This window comes from Petaurus breviceps, unplaced genomic scaffold (genome assembly GCF_028583685.1).
Source record: "Petaurus breviceps papuanus isolate PSGF00001 unplaced genomic scaffold, PetGlider_PUasm1.0 688, whole genome shotgun sequence".
Lineage (NCBI taxonomy): Eukaryota > Metazoa > Chordata > Mammalia > Diprotodontia > Petauridae > Petaurus > Petaurus breviceps.
In genome coordinates, this window is record NW_027186457.1 from 2983633 (window position 1) to 2998151 (window position 14519).

A 14519-nucleotide genomic window follows, 5' to 3' on the forward strand; every position below is an offset into this window, starting at 1 on the left:
AGAAGAAGAAGAAGAAGAAGAAGAAGAAGAAGAAGAAGAAGAAGAAGAAGTCATAACCCTATAGGCAACTAGGTAGTTAGCATCTCTGAAATGAGCTATATTGGTCCTCTGAAAAGAGAAATATATTGTACTTCATACCACGTTCCATATTCAAAGCCTTTCCAGGCTGATAGGATCTATTCAAACACCCCACTGAAATAACCCATGAAAACCCAGAGTCCTATCCATGCATTGGTGAGGGATGTGGTAAAGACTTTATTGAAGACCTTTGTGCTATATCTCTTTGCCATTTTTTATAACTGATGCTCCACAAAAATGAATTGATGGTGATAATGTCTTCCTCTTTAAATTGCATATAAATTGTCTCATTGTGGCAGGGAGGTGACTTTAATTCTTGAAGGTCGCACCAGTGGACCCTAAGCTCTAGAAAGTTCCATTAAGACTGAAAGCCATCCTGCACAGGCTTAAACAGATTATGTGTCTGAATAGCAGTCTTGTGAAATTTGGAGAAGCTGGTCTCCAAGAAGTTCACAATTAGGTGATGGTTATTGGTGTTGTGTTGTTCAGAGACAACCCTCCAACTAAAGCTTAAAGAAGTGGTGATCTGCCTCACCCAAGATAGCATCTATATTAATGAAGTAATAGATCCATGCCACCCAGCTGAAAAGAGGAGTTAACAAGTATAATGCCCTTTCAGACTGGAAAGCAAAAAATGCGGGAAAAAATCAAGAAAAGTTTAAGGAATTTCCTGCTCTTCAAACCCTTTATCCCTTAAAAAAAAATAGAAATCTCATGCAGCTATTATGATCTGATTCTCCTAAAGTGAATGATTTTGAATGGTTTACATGAAAGGAAAACACAAAATAGGTCTCCTCCAGATGAAGACCATTTTCTAAACATAAGGACATGATACTAGCTTCCAAGAAGAGATCAAAAAACTCAACCTCAAAGATTTTTTTCTTTTCTTTTTTTTTTTTACCTTGATTCAAATGTTTCTCTTCATCTGCTTCCTGCTTTGCCTTACTGTATTTACTCCGTCTGTTGGGGGAAAAAACAAACAAACAAAATAAAATAAAATCCAGATCTATTAGAATTTGAAATCAATACCTTGCCTAAAGACAGTATAATAGTGTGAATGAGCCAAGCAAGTTCTTACCTAATGAAGCTTAAAATGGGAGGCAGATGATCATATCATTAACACCTAAAGCAGGGAACTCTTGCTTTTTCATTCTATAGTTAGGACCCAAACCTAGCATTCTATTTCTCAGTGATAATGTTCATGCCATTCCACTGAGTATTCCCTGTAGCTCAGGGAACAGGAATCAGATCAACATTACTATTTCTGGAAAGGACATGTCAATCAATTCCCCTATAGCTCTATTCACTATCTCTATAATTTCCAACCCCAAAACATTGCTCCCTGGACACTCCCTTACATGAGTTGTCTTCCCATATCACAAGTAAGCAATCAAGGGCAAAGATTGTCTTTTTTGTATTTGTAACCTCAGCACTGGGTGGAGTAACTGAAACATAGTAAATATTTTTTTATTATTTTTTCATTCATTTATGAGTGATGTTACTATAGATCAAAGATGGAGACCAGGCTGGAAAATAGAAATGAATAGTTTGTCAGAATTTTTTTCCCCAGAAAAGCTACTGCTATTTTGCATATAATAAAAAGACTCCCAGGATGAGGTTAACTGTTTTCCTTACCACAGTGTCAGGTAAACACTTTTCTTTCTATTAGAGAAAGTAGAGCCCTGGGGATATTTACCCTCATCCAAAGGATGTTATAAATTCTAAAATGTAAAAAGGTTTTCTGACCACAAGTTAGGTAACAGGTGAATTTGTTTCCTTGAGGATATTGCAGAGGTCACTTCACTTTAAAAAGAATTTATTTCAACAACAACAAAAAAAAAAATCAGAAAAAGAGAAACAGTTAATAGAACAGTTTTAAGAAAAATTTTAAAGACAAATCTGATTTCTACTTAGGTCTTGGTGCTATGGTACAACCTGACCAAGGGAAAACTAGCTAAGAGGTATGCATCCTTCCAAGAGAAAGGCTTACTAATTGCAAAGCTTCCAGGAGAGGAAAGATTGAATTCACACGGCTCTGAGGAGAGTGTATCACCTAAAATAGATCAACAGAAAGCATCTATAGCTTAACTACGTTGTAGGCTTGAATTGTTCCTTGTTTTTGTTGTTGTTATTGTTGCTTTTGGGGGGGGGGTAATTGGGGTTAAGTGACTTGCCCAAGGTCATACAGCTAGTTTTTTTGTGTTAAGTGTCTGAGGGCGGATCCGAACCCAGGTCCTCCTGACTCCAGGGCCAGTGTTCTATTCATTGCGCCCCCTAGCTGCCCCTATGAATTGTTCCTTCATGTTTGTATAATGGTCACATGTGCTCCCTGTGTAGCCCCCCTTTGTGGGGGTATGTTAGCCATATATGTCCTCCACGCAGGGGATATACTCCTATCAATGGTCACTGCTCACTGAATCAATATGTATTTGTGAGAGATTAGGCTCAAGGTTTATAAAACTGCTTTATTTACTTTGCTATTTAGGTAAAATAAAATGCCTTTGTTATGAACGGTTTGTCATTTGGCTGACTGGTAAAAAGTCAAAGAACACTGGTGAGTGTTCGTAAGAGGATTCTACAAAATACCCAGACCATAAATTAGCTAGCTAGGGGTGTTGAAAGTGGGGAGCCATCTTGGTTAGGAGGGAAAGAATCCTGTAAACTACATTATCATTTATGACTAAGAAAATATGAACGACTAAATCTAGGACTCCAGGATTGATTTTTTAAAAATTCCCTTTATTTTCAATCCATAGACCCACATATTTTATTGAGTTTGGGTCATAAACTCACAAAGTCCTCTTCTCTTATGAGTCAGTGTACATATCTGTGTTACAAAAAATTTTAAAAGCAACTCTTTGAATATCCAGACCCACACTATTATGTATCTTTAGGGAAAACAAATCCCTTCATTTTTTGAATTAGGAAATTGATGACTAGAAAGGTGAAATAAATTGCCCAGGGTTCATCAGCTAGATAATAATACAGCTAGGGCCAAAATCTGAGTCTCCTGATGTCAGGTCCATTCAGTTTTTTATTTTTCTCAGTTTCCTAGCTTACCATGTGACCTTAAATAAGTGACTTCGACTTTCTTGGCTTTATTTGAAAAGAGATATACTGAAGCCAGATAAACTCTAAGGTTACTTCCGACACCAATGTTTTACAAATATAACACTGCTATACTTTCTAAGCATAAGTCACTGCAATTGGATTCACAGATTCTTAAAATCCATTGATTCATCAATGAGATTAAATAGCCTGATGTACTCTGAAACATAGAACTTAGAGCAGGTAAAAATTAAATCACTATGGATGCCAACAAACATGTGGCTGTATGTACAGAGCCATGAGTGCCTATGTGATTTTTATGTTAGAATGGCTAAAATCATTACCTGAAACTACAGGGATATCTTTAAACCCACTCTAGAGCTAAAACACTTATTTAAACTGCTTTCCATCAAAAAGAAAAAAAAAAGTTCAGGAGGGATTGCTTTTCTACCTAATTTTGACTTTCTGTAAATTAGCTTAGTGAAGTATCATACTTCTCTAGTTACAAAAACCAAAATCTAGCAATAAAATGCCAATCCTTTAACTGTAGTATTAGTTAAAGGATGGTAATAGTGCCATCACTAAACCAAGCATGTTCCCCAAAGTATACAACGTAAGAAGAGAAATGCAATTGCAATATAATATAATAATTGCAATATAATAATAAATACAAAATAAAACAATAAATGACAATGCTATTTAATTTTAAGTTCCATACCTGACTCCCTCATAAAATGAGTGGGATGGATATTTAAATATAGACAGGGAAATTAATGAAAGTGAGTTGGAGTTAGTGGTAAACTTTTATTATTAAAAACATCTTTAGGTCTGACTTTGGAGGGGGGAACAGAGTAAGGTCATGTTAAATTAAAAGAAGAAAAAAAGAAACACAAGGATTATTGTTCAAATACTAATTGCAGCTTATTAACTTTTAATAATACCTTTCCAAACTAAAACGCCCTGCTTCCAATTCTAGCTTTGTCACCTGTTGACCTTTTCTCTTTGGTTCAGGGTAGAGGAACACTATGGTCAGTTATTGTCCAGGAAAGAAAACCCCTAGGAAGCTCATTATTCAGTCAGTGGGCCACTGGGAAACACCCAAGCCTAAGAAGACCTGACATTCAGAGGTTGTTTCACCTGAATGACAGAAGGAAACCTTTGTGGGAAGTTTGACTTTGGTAATTATAGGGATTTGCATGGTGCTGATTAAAAGGGGAGAGGAGAGAGAAGAGAGAATAAAGAGGACACACAAAAGTTTTCAGAAATTGCAGGAGTCCAAGAAGAAAGAAAGCTACAGGTGAGCCTGAAAGAATGATGAAGGCCTTCTTATATAGGCTAAGGAATATTTGCCAAGAAAAAAAAAGTATTTAATCAGCTTTGTTCAGAAAACAGCATGGGTTCCTAAGCACAGCCTTCTCAACCAGTGTCTTCTGGTTGGCATCTGGAGTACTCCCAAGCCAGACAAAAGGAAAACAAATAGACAAATCCAGAGTTAGACTTTATCTGATTAAGATACTAACTTCAATGCTCCAGGAGAAGGGGTGGATTGCTATAGTCCACTGTTCCAAAACTAATTAGTAAAAGGCAGGTAATTTATTCAACTGGAGTAGAGATTAAAAAGTAAAGCAATCTAATAACCAGAATGGCTCCTAGGGGACACTCTCAAGCTTCGGCTGTATTGTCAATGAGGATTCATAAAAGCCATCCTTCTTGTCTCGGCCTTTCCATATCCTCTGTGGCCCTTGCACCAAATGTTTCCTACTTTTGGAGGTGATGGACCTACAGGAATACAATGGTAAGGAGCAGGGTGGAAATGTTCAGATGGCACCGAATGCCCTCTTTCATTGTAGGAGTTTACACGACTTCATCAGTGCCAATTTAAGTTACTATTCATTCTTCTGTGAACATAATCTTCCAGAAGAGCCAAACAGAGCACCCAGGAAAGAACCTGACTGAATAGAAACAGGCCAGCATCCCATGAGTCGTTTTATCCTCAATGGAGGAACTTAACCTTCAACAAAAGCAAGAGGCAGATTTTTGAAGTCTGACTTGGCTGTACATTTTACTGGTAACGGCAATTCATATGGAAAGTAGGCCCAGATTTGGAGACTTTGAGAGAGCGGCCTCAAAACACCCTGAAACTTTGCTATCACAACTGTTGAAACCTTATACTGTTAGATTTTAATTCGATTTCAGATTCAACTAGGGCTTGGGAAACCTGGTGTGGTACCTGTTTCTGTCATTGATTTTGAGAAATGAATTTTTAAACATTTATTAAGTGTTTACTATGAGCCTAGAAATGTGCTAAGATGTTAACTTAAGACGGAGCATCCAGAGGAAGAACTAAGGTACCCATAGATGATCATAGATTTGGAACTAAAAGGAACCCTAAAAGACTTCTGGTATTACAGTTTCTCCCATTTTTCAGATGAAGAAAATGAAGCCGAGAGAGAGATTAAGGGACTTTGTCAAGTAAGTAGCAGAACTGTGATTCAAACCTAGGTCCTCTGAGTCCAAATACGATACAGTAAACAGTACCAACCCATCAATCAATCCACAAGCATTCATTAAGCCCTAGTTCTGTACCATGGACCTAGAGATCATGTAAACTAATTACCAGATGAAGGAACTGGGAATGTTTAGGCCGGAGAAGAGACAATACAGTGGCAGTCAAAGAGACACAAGTCTGTTTCTGCATATAATAAAGCAATCAGAAGTGTCCTGCCAGGTCCCATAAGACAGCTAGGAGCAAAGGGTGGTGAATGCAAAGATATATGGATATAGGCTGGGTGTAAGGAAAAAATGTCCTAACCATTAGAGAGATCAAAAAAAAAAAAAATGTGGGGTATAGAAACCCATCTTGCCCTACTAGAAAGTTAGGGGGGTTAAGGGGGAGGATAAGAACAGATTGGGGGAATGGGGTATTCAGTAGGTTTGCTATTTTGGGGGTGGGGTAGGGGAAAGATGGGGAGAGAAAAAATTATAACTCAAAATCTTTGTGGAAAACTAAAAATAAATAAATTTAAAATAAAAAAATTTTTAAATGGAATAAGCTCCCTAGGGAAGTTTTGGTCTCCCCTTCATGTAAGAGTTCTTTAAAACAAAGGCTGGGCTGTCCATCTATCAAGTAGGACATTGATGAACTATGCAATTAATGCCAAGAAGACCTGAATCCAGATTCTTATCTTCCTAACGTGTGAGTATCTTTTGTGGTTGAGTCATTTCAGTTGTCTATAATTCTCTGTGACCCCATTTGGGGTTTTCTTGGCAAAGATATTGATGGTGTATTCCATTTCCTTTTCCATCTTATTTTGTAGATGTGGAAACTGAGGCAAACAAGATTAACTAACTTGCCCAGAGTCACAGAGATAATAAGAGTCTGAGGTGGATCTGAACTCAGGAAGATGAGTGTTTGTAACTTCAGACTTGGTCCTCTATACACTGCACCCTCTAGCTAGCTTCATGAAACTGTTTTGAGGCTCAAACGAAATAAAGTACATTGCAAAATATATTGTAAGCTTTTAAAAGGTAATGGGTCAGCTATGAGACACTACTTCTGCTGACAGTGGTGAGGCTGGTGGTGATTCTGTAGTAAAGAGGATTCTCATCCCGGTGTGCGTTAGACTAGATCTTTTCTTATATAAGGAGGTATACCTGAAAGGCAGCCTGCTGTGATGGGTCAAACACTGGATTTGGAGTTAGAGGACCTGGATTCGAGTTCTGGTTGTGCCATAACCTTGAGAACTTTCCCTCTTCAGCCTTAGTGTTCTCACTTATAAAGTGAGAGGGCTGGACTCCAGAGTAACTTCCAGCTCTAAAAATCTGCTTCTAAGAAACAGAGCACTTAGAAGGATTGGGGCAATCAGCAGAGGAGGCCATTCTAATTTCCCTGGCTTTGTTTCATCTGCTGCTTTCCAGGAGCCTCTGCCAAACTCTGGCTCATCATCCAAGGGGCGGATTCCAAAAGGTCTCCTCATCTCTTTACCACCTTTCATTTTTACTCTCCCTAAAAGCCTAGGCTAGACTTTTGTCACTGGTACCTGTCTCTTCTTTACCTGTTCTTGTCCAATGTAAGCACTACCAGCCTGAGATAAAGAAATAGACAGCCAGTGGGGAGAAGAATCGGCTGAGTGTGCAGTAGCCGCAGTGAGCCTGTCATCTACCTGGCTCCAGGCAGCCTTTCCTTTGACAGCTTTATGGCCAATACTAAAGAAGAATCAATATGAGGGCAAGGGGTTGACATTTCATTTTCTAAAAAGTGATCCATTGAGGGCCAATCACCAAGCAGTGTTTATCAGCCTTGGGAAGTGACATTTTTTTTTTCTTTTACGAGGGAGATGGGACAGGAATCATCTCTGGAACTCAAGCACGCTCAATCCTCCAAGGTGGCGACTCATAATTAGAAATCCGATGCATCCAGCTATCAATCCTGCCTTAAATAATAAAGTGATCAATAAAACTGGAAAGGAAATTAAGTCATCGAGCTTGACGATGCTATTTTCTGTAGCCATGGCTTTTAATAAACCTGTCTCCCCACATTACATTTTCATATGTTCGGATTTCCTTTCTTTGGGCCAGCTCCTGAGCTAGAAGCCAAGCCTCAGAGAGAAGCTATTACAATGAAGGGTGAGTTATTTATAATTACATAGATTTCACTGCTTAAAAAAAAAAACAATTAAAAGTGAAGAAGAATAAGAAGAAAAGAAATCAAGAGCAAAGTTGGAAAGATAGAGAGGGGCTAGATAATACTAGTGACTATTGACTTTTGAAAAGTGACAGTCACTCAAGCCTTGTAAAAGGTAAGAGTTTAGACTTACTTTTCATGAGATGATTTTCTTACCCAGCACTGAGACATTATAATGCTTTGTTCTCACTTGAAATCTGAGCTGCCAGAGTCACCTTGAGTCTTCTCAGAAAGAAATGCCATGAGAAATAAACTAGGCCTCCAAATTCCCTGCCTCAGTAAACTACCATTTATGAGGCATGTCTCTTCTCAGAATGTCTCTTCTAAGGGAAATGTTTTAAGGGACTGATCAATGTCTGTAGTGAAATAGCATTCCTTTTTTGGTAGAGATTTTAATCCTAGGTTTACAGAACTCTAGAGAGGATAGTGGGAACCTTCAAGGTTATGTAGTTATAAATCCTTCATTTTACAGATGAAAAAACTATGATTCAGACAGGAAAACTTGGGCAGTCACACAGGTAGTAGTAAAGCAGAATCAAGATTCACATGAAATCTTTATCTTTTATATGGTACTTTGCTCATGATAATCAATTAATCTATAAACAATTTTTAATCAGGTAGTTTATCCCCATTTTACAGATGCAGAAACTTGGGGAAGTGTGGCTAAATGACAGCCTAAAGTCACAAACTAGTAAATAGCAGTCAGGACATGGATGCAGGTCCTTTGACTCTAAATCCAGTGCTTGGTCCAACATGGCAGGTTGCTTTTCAGGCACATCTTATTATATACTCATCAAAGAAAATTAACCTCAATGCAGGTATTTGCAGATAGAATGAAGAAAACTTTCTTAAATAACCCAAGTTACAGTAAAAAATTTGTTCAGTTGTTATAGTGTCTAAATCTTTGTGACCTGGTGGTATTCGATCCACTTGGCCATCCAGCTACCCTTTTAGCCAATACATTAATGGATGTAAAGTGCTTTGTAAATATAGACATTTATAGAAATTTCAGTAATAGTCATTGCTATCATTCTCAAATGACTAAATTAGGCCAATGTTACAGAATTCAGTAAAAACAGGATGTGCCTAGTTCAGGCAGCATGGAATTCTGACCCTGCCTCTGGGAGACTGTCCTGATACCTTTTCTCACTCATTCAGCAACATATTCAATAAATACCACTGTTCTAGGCAATGGAGCAAGATAATATTCACTAAGCAGAACTCTCTAAAATGATATTTCTTAAAATTGTGGGTAACCACAGACAAGTCACTTTATCTTCTCTGAGATGCTGATTCCACACCTGTAAAATGCGGCTAATGTCACTTTTATGACCAGTACGTATGAGGGTCGTTCCGAGTCTGAAAGGAGATAAGGATGGATTCTGCAAATTTTAAAGAGCTGCATATAAATAAAAGATATTATTATGTATCTGTTTGTTTATTTTACAGGTTTACATAATACTTGGCACAGAGAAGGCTACTAATAAATGTTTCTTGATTAATTATTGATTGACTTTTAATTTCCTCCTTTAAGTCACATAGAATCATTGCAGGTGATATGCATAACTGATTAAATTCATCATCAACTATAGCATCCGTCTTCAAACAGAAGCAAGGTAACCATTTGCCATTGTTACTGTCATTAGTTTTTCAGGAAGAGCTGCCAGAAATCTGACCACAGCCTTCGGAGGGCAGAGGCCCCAACCACAGAAGATCAAAGGGACAAGGGAGGGAGCTTGTAATGCAAATGTCCTTTTATGATGCTAATCCAAGAACGTTAGCTTTGTGTGCTGGAGACAAAAGGTTCCCTTATAAAGTAGGAGGAGGGGCCCCAGGCTTGAGGCTTAAATCCTTACCTCCGGCTGATGACAAAGGCTGCGATCAGAATGACCACCAGCACCACGCTGCCGGAAACAGACACCAAGAGCACAGTGGAGTTTGTCCCGTCTCCAATGATTCGGGAAGGCACTGGAAAAAGAACATAAGAGAGTTTGCCCTAAGACACCATATGTTCAACTTCAGTGAGGTGAGGGGGTCCCTAATGGGACAACAGGGCCTTTCCCTCCACCACAACTTTCTGTTTGGAATCCTCCTCGCCCAGGGGTGGGGAAACTGTCCTGGCCTCTCTCTATTCTTCATTAAGCATTCCCTCAACACCTCCTTACAGACAGCTTTAATGAGATAGAGACCTATTCAGAAAGCCCGGAGAGGAACTCCATCTAGCTAAGAACTGCAGCCACTCAGACTCTTGCCTCAAGGGGAAACACGTAATAGCAGGCCAAGGGGTAAAGAGGAGACCACTGCTATGAATCCAGAATAGACACTGCCTGTGGGACTTGGAGTAAGTCACTTCACCTCTGGACCTTAATTTCCTCACCTGAAAATTTTCTTCACCTGGATTAAATGCCCCATTCCACCTATGAATCTGGTATCAAAAAGATTGTATCATCAGCTCCTGCATTACTGGCCAGCTTTATTGCTGAAAACAAAAGAGGCTGTGTGTGACCAGTGAAAAGAAGGCTGGTTCTGGAGAGAGAGAATCTGGATTCAAATCTGGGCTCTGTCATTTACTACCTGTGTGACCTGGAGCCTTAACCTCCTTAGGCCCGAAATTTCCTCCTCTGGAAAAAAAGGGGATTAGACTAGAGAGCTTCTGCCATCTTGCCCTAGCTCTGTGATCATGTGATTGAATGCTCAATGTTGACTTCCATACTTGATGATATCCCAGTGGACTCAATAAATACTCAACAATTACCTACAAGGAATAAAGTCAGGCTTTCAAATTCAAAAGACAAAATACTCCCTGCCTACAAGAGATCTGAATACTACTTCCTATAAAGAGAACCTGCCCTAATCAGCAGACCTCTTCCCCTGACTTCATAGTCCAGATTTGCCTGGGCATTTCTCTTGTGGTACTTTCTTTTATAAGCTCTGGGTAAATGGCCCAATGAACAAAAACAAGGTAGACCTCTGCAAGGTTGCCCTTGATTCTGTCCTCTGCCAGCTTACCCAGAAGATCCACTTCCACTGTTATTGTACCACTCTCTTACCTTCCATCTCTCCCTGTCTATTCACCCCTTAGATACTGTAAACACTCTCATGGGTACCTATCCTTAAGAACTCTTATTTCATCTTACCTACCATTGCTAGCTATCAAGAAAGTCCCTAGTCAATCCACGGTCCCACCCTAATGTAAGCTACAGTATAGTATGAAGAGATAACAAATACTTAAATAACTGTAACATAAAATAATGCATCATAAATGCACAAAAGGTACAAGAAAAGTGTTTTGTGAGGAGTAAAATAGGGTTAAATAATTATTGCCTGATCCTAGAAGGCTTCTTGGAAGAGGTGGCATTTGTGTTGGGCGTTAAGGGAGAGATAAGAATTCAAACTGGATTGATTGGGGGGGGGGGGCAAAGGCAGCTTTAGGGAGAATTCTAGAAGTGTTGGGAACAGAGTGAGGGATTTCTAGGAGATGATGAAGTACAGAACACAGCAAGAAGTCTAGATGGCCAAGTAAGGCATGGTATAGCTGGAAGGGAATAGTATAAGTCTAGAAACAAATACCTTTATCAGAGAATTTGTGAATAACAAGATTTTCAAGCCACAGTGACTTATTTAAAGCAATCCCTGGATGTCTCCTTGGAGTGACTTTATTGATATTTAGGTTAATGCTTAAATGAAATAATACTTATAAGGTCCTTTACTGACCTTAAAGTGTTTATAAATGTGAATTTATCAAGGTATAAAGTATTATCACTACTAGGACTTAATCTGTACTCCATAGGTAGAGAAAAGCACTCTGCAGACTTGAATGCATCTCACAAATGTCAGCTCTGATTTTTCTTATTGTCACTAATATTTTTTATCACTCCAAGCAAAGTTTCAGAAGGATTCTGCTCCTGGTCAGGCCTTCGTTCCTCTTACCTGTGTTAGTTGTGACCTCAAAGGGTTCACTGAAGTCTCCATAACCTGCTGCTGTTCGGGCTCTCACATGGAATACATAGGAAGTCAAGGGATTCAGGCCTTTGATATCTGTGTTCCTGGAGGCTGTCCTCACAATCCTGTAACTGCGTTCATTCTGATCCTACAAGAAAAGGCACGGTTGAAGAAAAGGAGAAGCTGATTAAAAACAAAAGCAAATTCGTTTAGAGATTGACAATATATGTAGATTGCATTTTTTTTTTTTAGTTTCAAACGCACTTCATTTTTCTAAGTGCTATTTTTTTCTTCTTGGCTCTCAACCAAACAGAAAAGACATGGGATAGTTAGGTATCAGTGATCACTTTTGACACAGAATGCTGAAAACTCCAGGTAAACATCCAGATCTTTGATTATAATCTCTTTTGACAATAACACTTAATGAAAACGGGTAGGCACCCCCCTCAACAATACACGACAGAAATAAGTACATGAAGGACCCTGTCAAAGTCTTCTTTGTATTTTCTGGCTAGGAAGTGTCAAAAAAAAAAATGTTGTAATCTAGTTTGAATAAAAATCTTCTGTCCTTTTTTGCTTTTAATAGACTGCAAATAAGCGATTATCTTTTTTTAAAAAAAGAGAAAGAGAAGGTAATTGTTCATTTTCTAGACAACCTTGCATGCAAATAGCTCTTTTCATAGTTCTTTTCTTGAAGAGAGACAAGTTATTTGTAAAAAAAAAAAATTGTCTTTCTATAACTTAGAGAGGCTGAAGAATGTAATTTTCCCTCCTCTATTTTCTATTAAAAGCCATCAAACTCATACCATCATTCTGAACAGAAGCTATGCACTTAAACAGATGTTATTATTACTGTCTTATATGTCTCACTCTTACATTATTGTCTTGGCTAGTGCCTTGAGGTTCTTAAGTGACACTGATTTACATGGTAAATACCCCTCACTCCACCCTAAGAAAAAAATGTACAGTTTTGTCAGGAGGCATTATAGTATTCCTATCATTCAGAGTCACTATTTGGGCATATGAAGTTCATAACTGACCAGGAACATGAGGAAGCCAAATATATTCAGTCTTGAAAATATGCAAGTATCTAGGGATAGTCTTACTCTTAATTCAGAAGAAAATCTGGCTTCCTCTTTTTAAATCGTACCTTTTCATAATATTTGACTTCATATTCTAAGATGACTCCATTTGGCCGATCAGGTTCCAGCCAAGCCAATGCAACGCTGTATCTAGTTATTTCTTTAGCTTGGATCAAAGCGATGGAAGATGGAGCTGCCAGAAACATTTAAAAGACAGAGGCAAAAAATTTATTTTAACAATTCCTTAATATTAATGATCATGATGGGTTAATTTTATTCTTTATTTTCTTTTTTACACATGTAGACCATCTTCACCCCTACTCCATTACCCCATTCCATTTTACAAAAGAAGTCTTATTTTTAAAGAATTCACAAGCGTTCTGGTTTCCTGGTCTTTACTCTAAAGACGATCCCTGAAGTCAGAGCTTGGTGGTCTAAAGTGCTCATGACGTTACACAGTGCCTATATCCAATCCCTCATAAAAGGCCAAAGTTACGGAATACTGACTTGTTTCTGACTTTTTGCAAAACACAACAGCTTTTAGAAGAACTTCTTTTAGCCCTATAAAACTGGATCATCCTTCTTCCCAAATACTAATGAGTAGCATTTTATTAGTCTTAAACTTCATTTAGAAAAAAAAGATGGAAAAGAAAATTCATAGCTCTCTTAAGGGGATGAAAGTATAGGGGGAAGAGAATTCATATATCCAATTCCCTGGAAAGGGAAACATGATTCTGTAGTATAAACAGTTTGTATAATTTAACAATCTCAATTAAAATGCCAAACACAGCACCCTTAACAGTTTGCACAGTGTAAAATCAGGAAAAAATACAAACAATTCAATAATTAGTTTCTCTGGTCATAGATGGCATTTTCTAGCAGTTTCTCAGTGTGTGTGTGTGTGTGTGTGTGTGTGTGTGTGTGTGTGTGTGTGTGTGTGTGTGTGTGTGTGTTTGGGGGAAGGCTGGGGAGGGAAGTTGGCTAGCAGACAATGCCTCCCTCCCTTGACCCATACAGAAACAAATTCAGTACTCTACTAAGGAAACGGATTGCTACAGATTTATGAGCCAGCCTGCCCAATTTCTGTTGTGTTGCTACTGTGTGGTCAAATCTCTAGCCAGCTGTTATCAAGCTCTGCCATGGCTGACAATAACTGGTACAAATGTGGGGTCTCCTGGGATAAAAGGGCACATTCATGAAATTTTTAATCTTATCTAACAAAGCTGTCCTGTAGAAGCAGAGATTAGAGGTCATCCTAAATTGAAGTATTTTCTGTACTTTTATTTATTTGTTTGTTTGTCTGTTCATTATTTATTTATTTTTGCACTCAAATTGTAGAAATATATGGGATTTTATAGACAAAATGAAAGCCAACTAAAAAATGGAGCAAATGCATTGCAATTGCATCAGTCCCTCCTCCCCCACTCTCACTGGTAACTTCCAAATATAAAGTAAGACAGATAAATACAATTGTCACCCAATATGGAAATGGAATGGGAGAAAAAAAAAAGCCTCAAATCTGCTTGACCGTATCCGACAGCTCTCCTGATGGGAATGAAAACAACCAGCAGACACCACAGAGGAACAAAAGAAGGAGTCCCCAGCTGAAGCAAAGCCATCAGGGATCGTCTCCTTGATTTAATGTTTGACAGCTTGGCATCTCTGTTAGAGATGCCTCCAGAGCT

General features: G+C 38.4%; 1 protein-coding gene across 3 annotated transcripts in view; it reads right to left on the reverse strand.

Moving 5' to 3' along the window:
* Positions 1-14519, reverse strand: part of EPHA4 (EPH receptor A4) — a 182982-nt gene that overhangs the window by 34633 nt on the left and 133830 nt on the right. For all 3 annotated transcript variants that reach the window (XM_069104513.1, XM_069104511.1, XM_069104512.1), the window contains exons 6-9: positions 12903-13027; positions 11741-11900; positions 9667-9778; positions 980-1038 (exon numbers count right to left, since the gene is read on the reverse strand). In XM_069104513.1, the coding sequence (XP_068960614.1) occupies positions 980-1038; positions 9667-9778; positions 11741-11900; positions 12903-13027 (456 nt within the window). The remainder of the gene's footprint in view (positions 1-979; positions 1039-9666; positions 9779-11740; positions 11901-12902; positions 13028-14519) is intronic.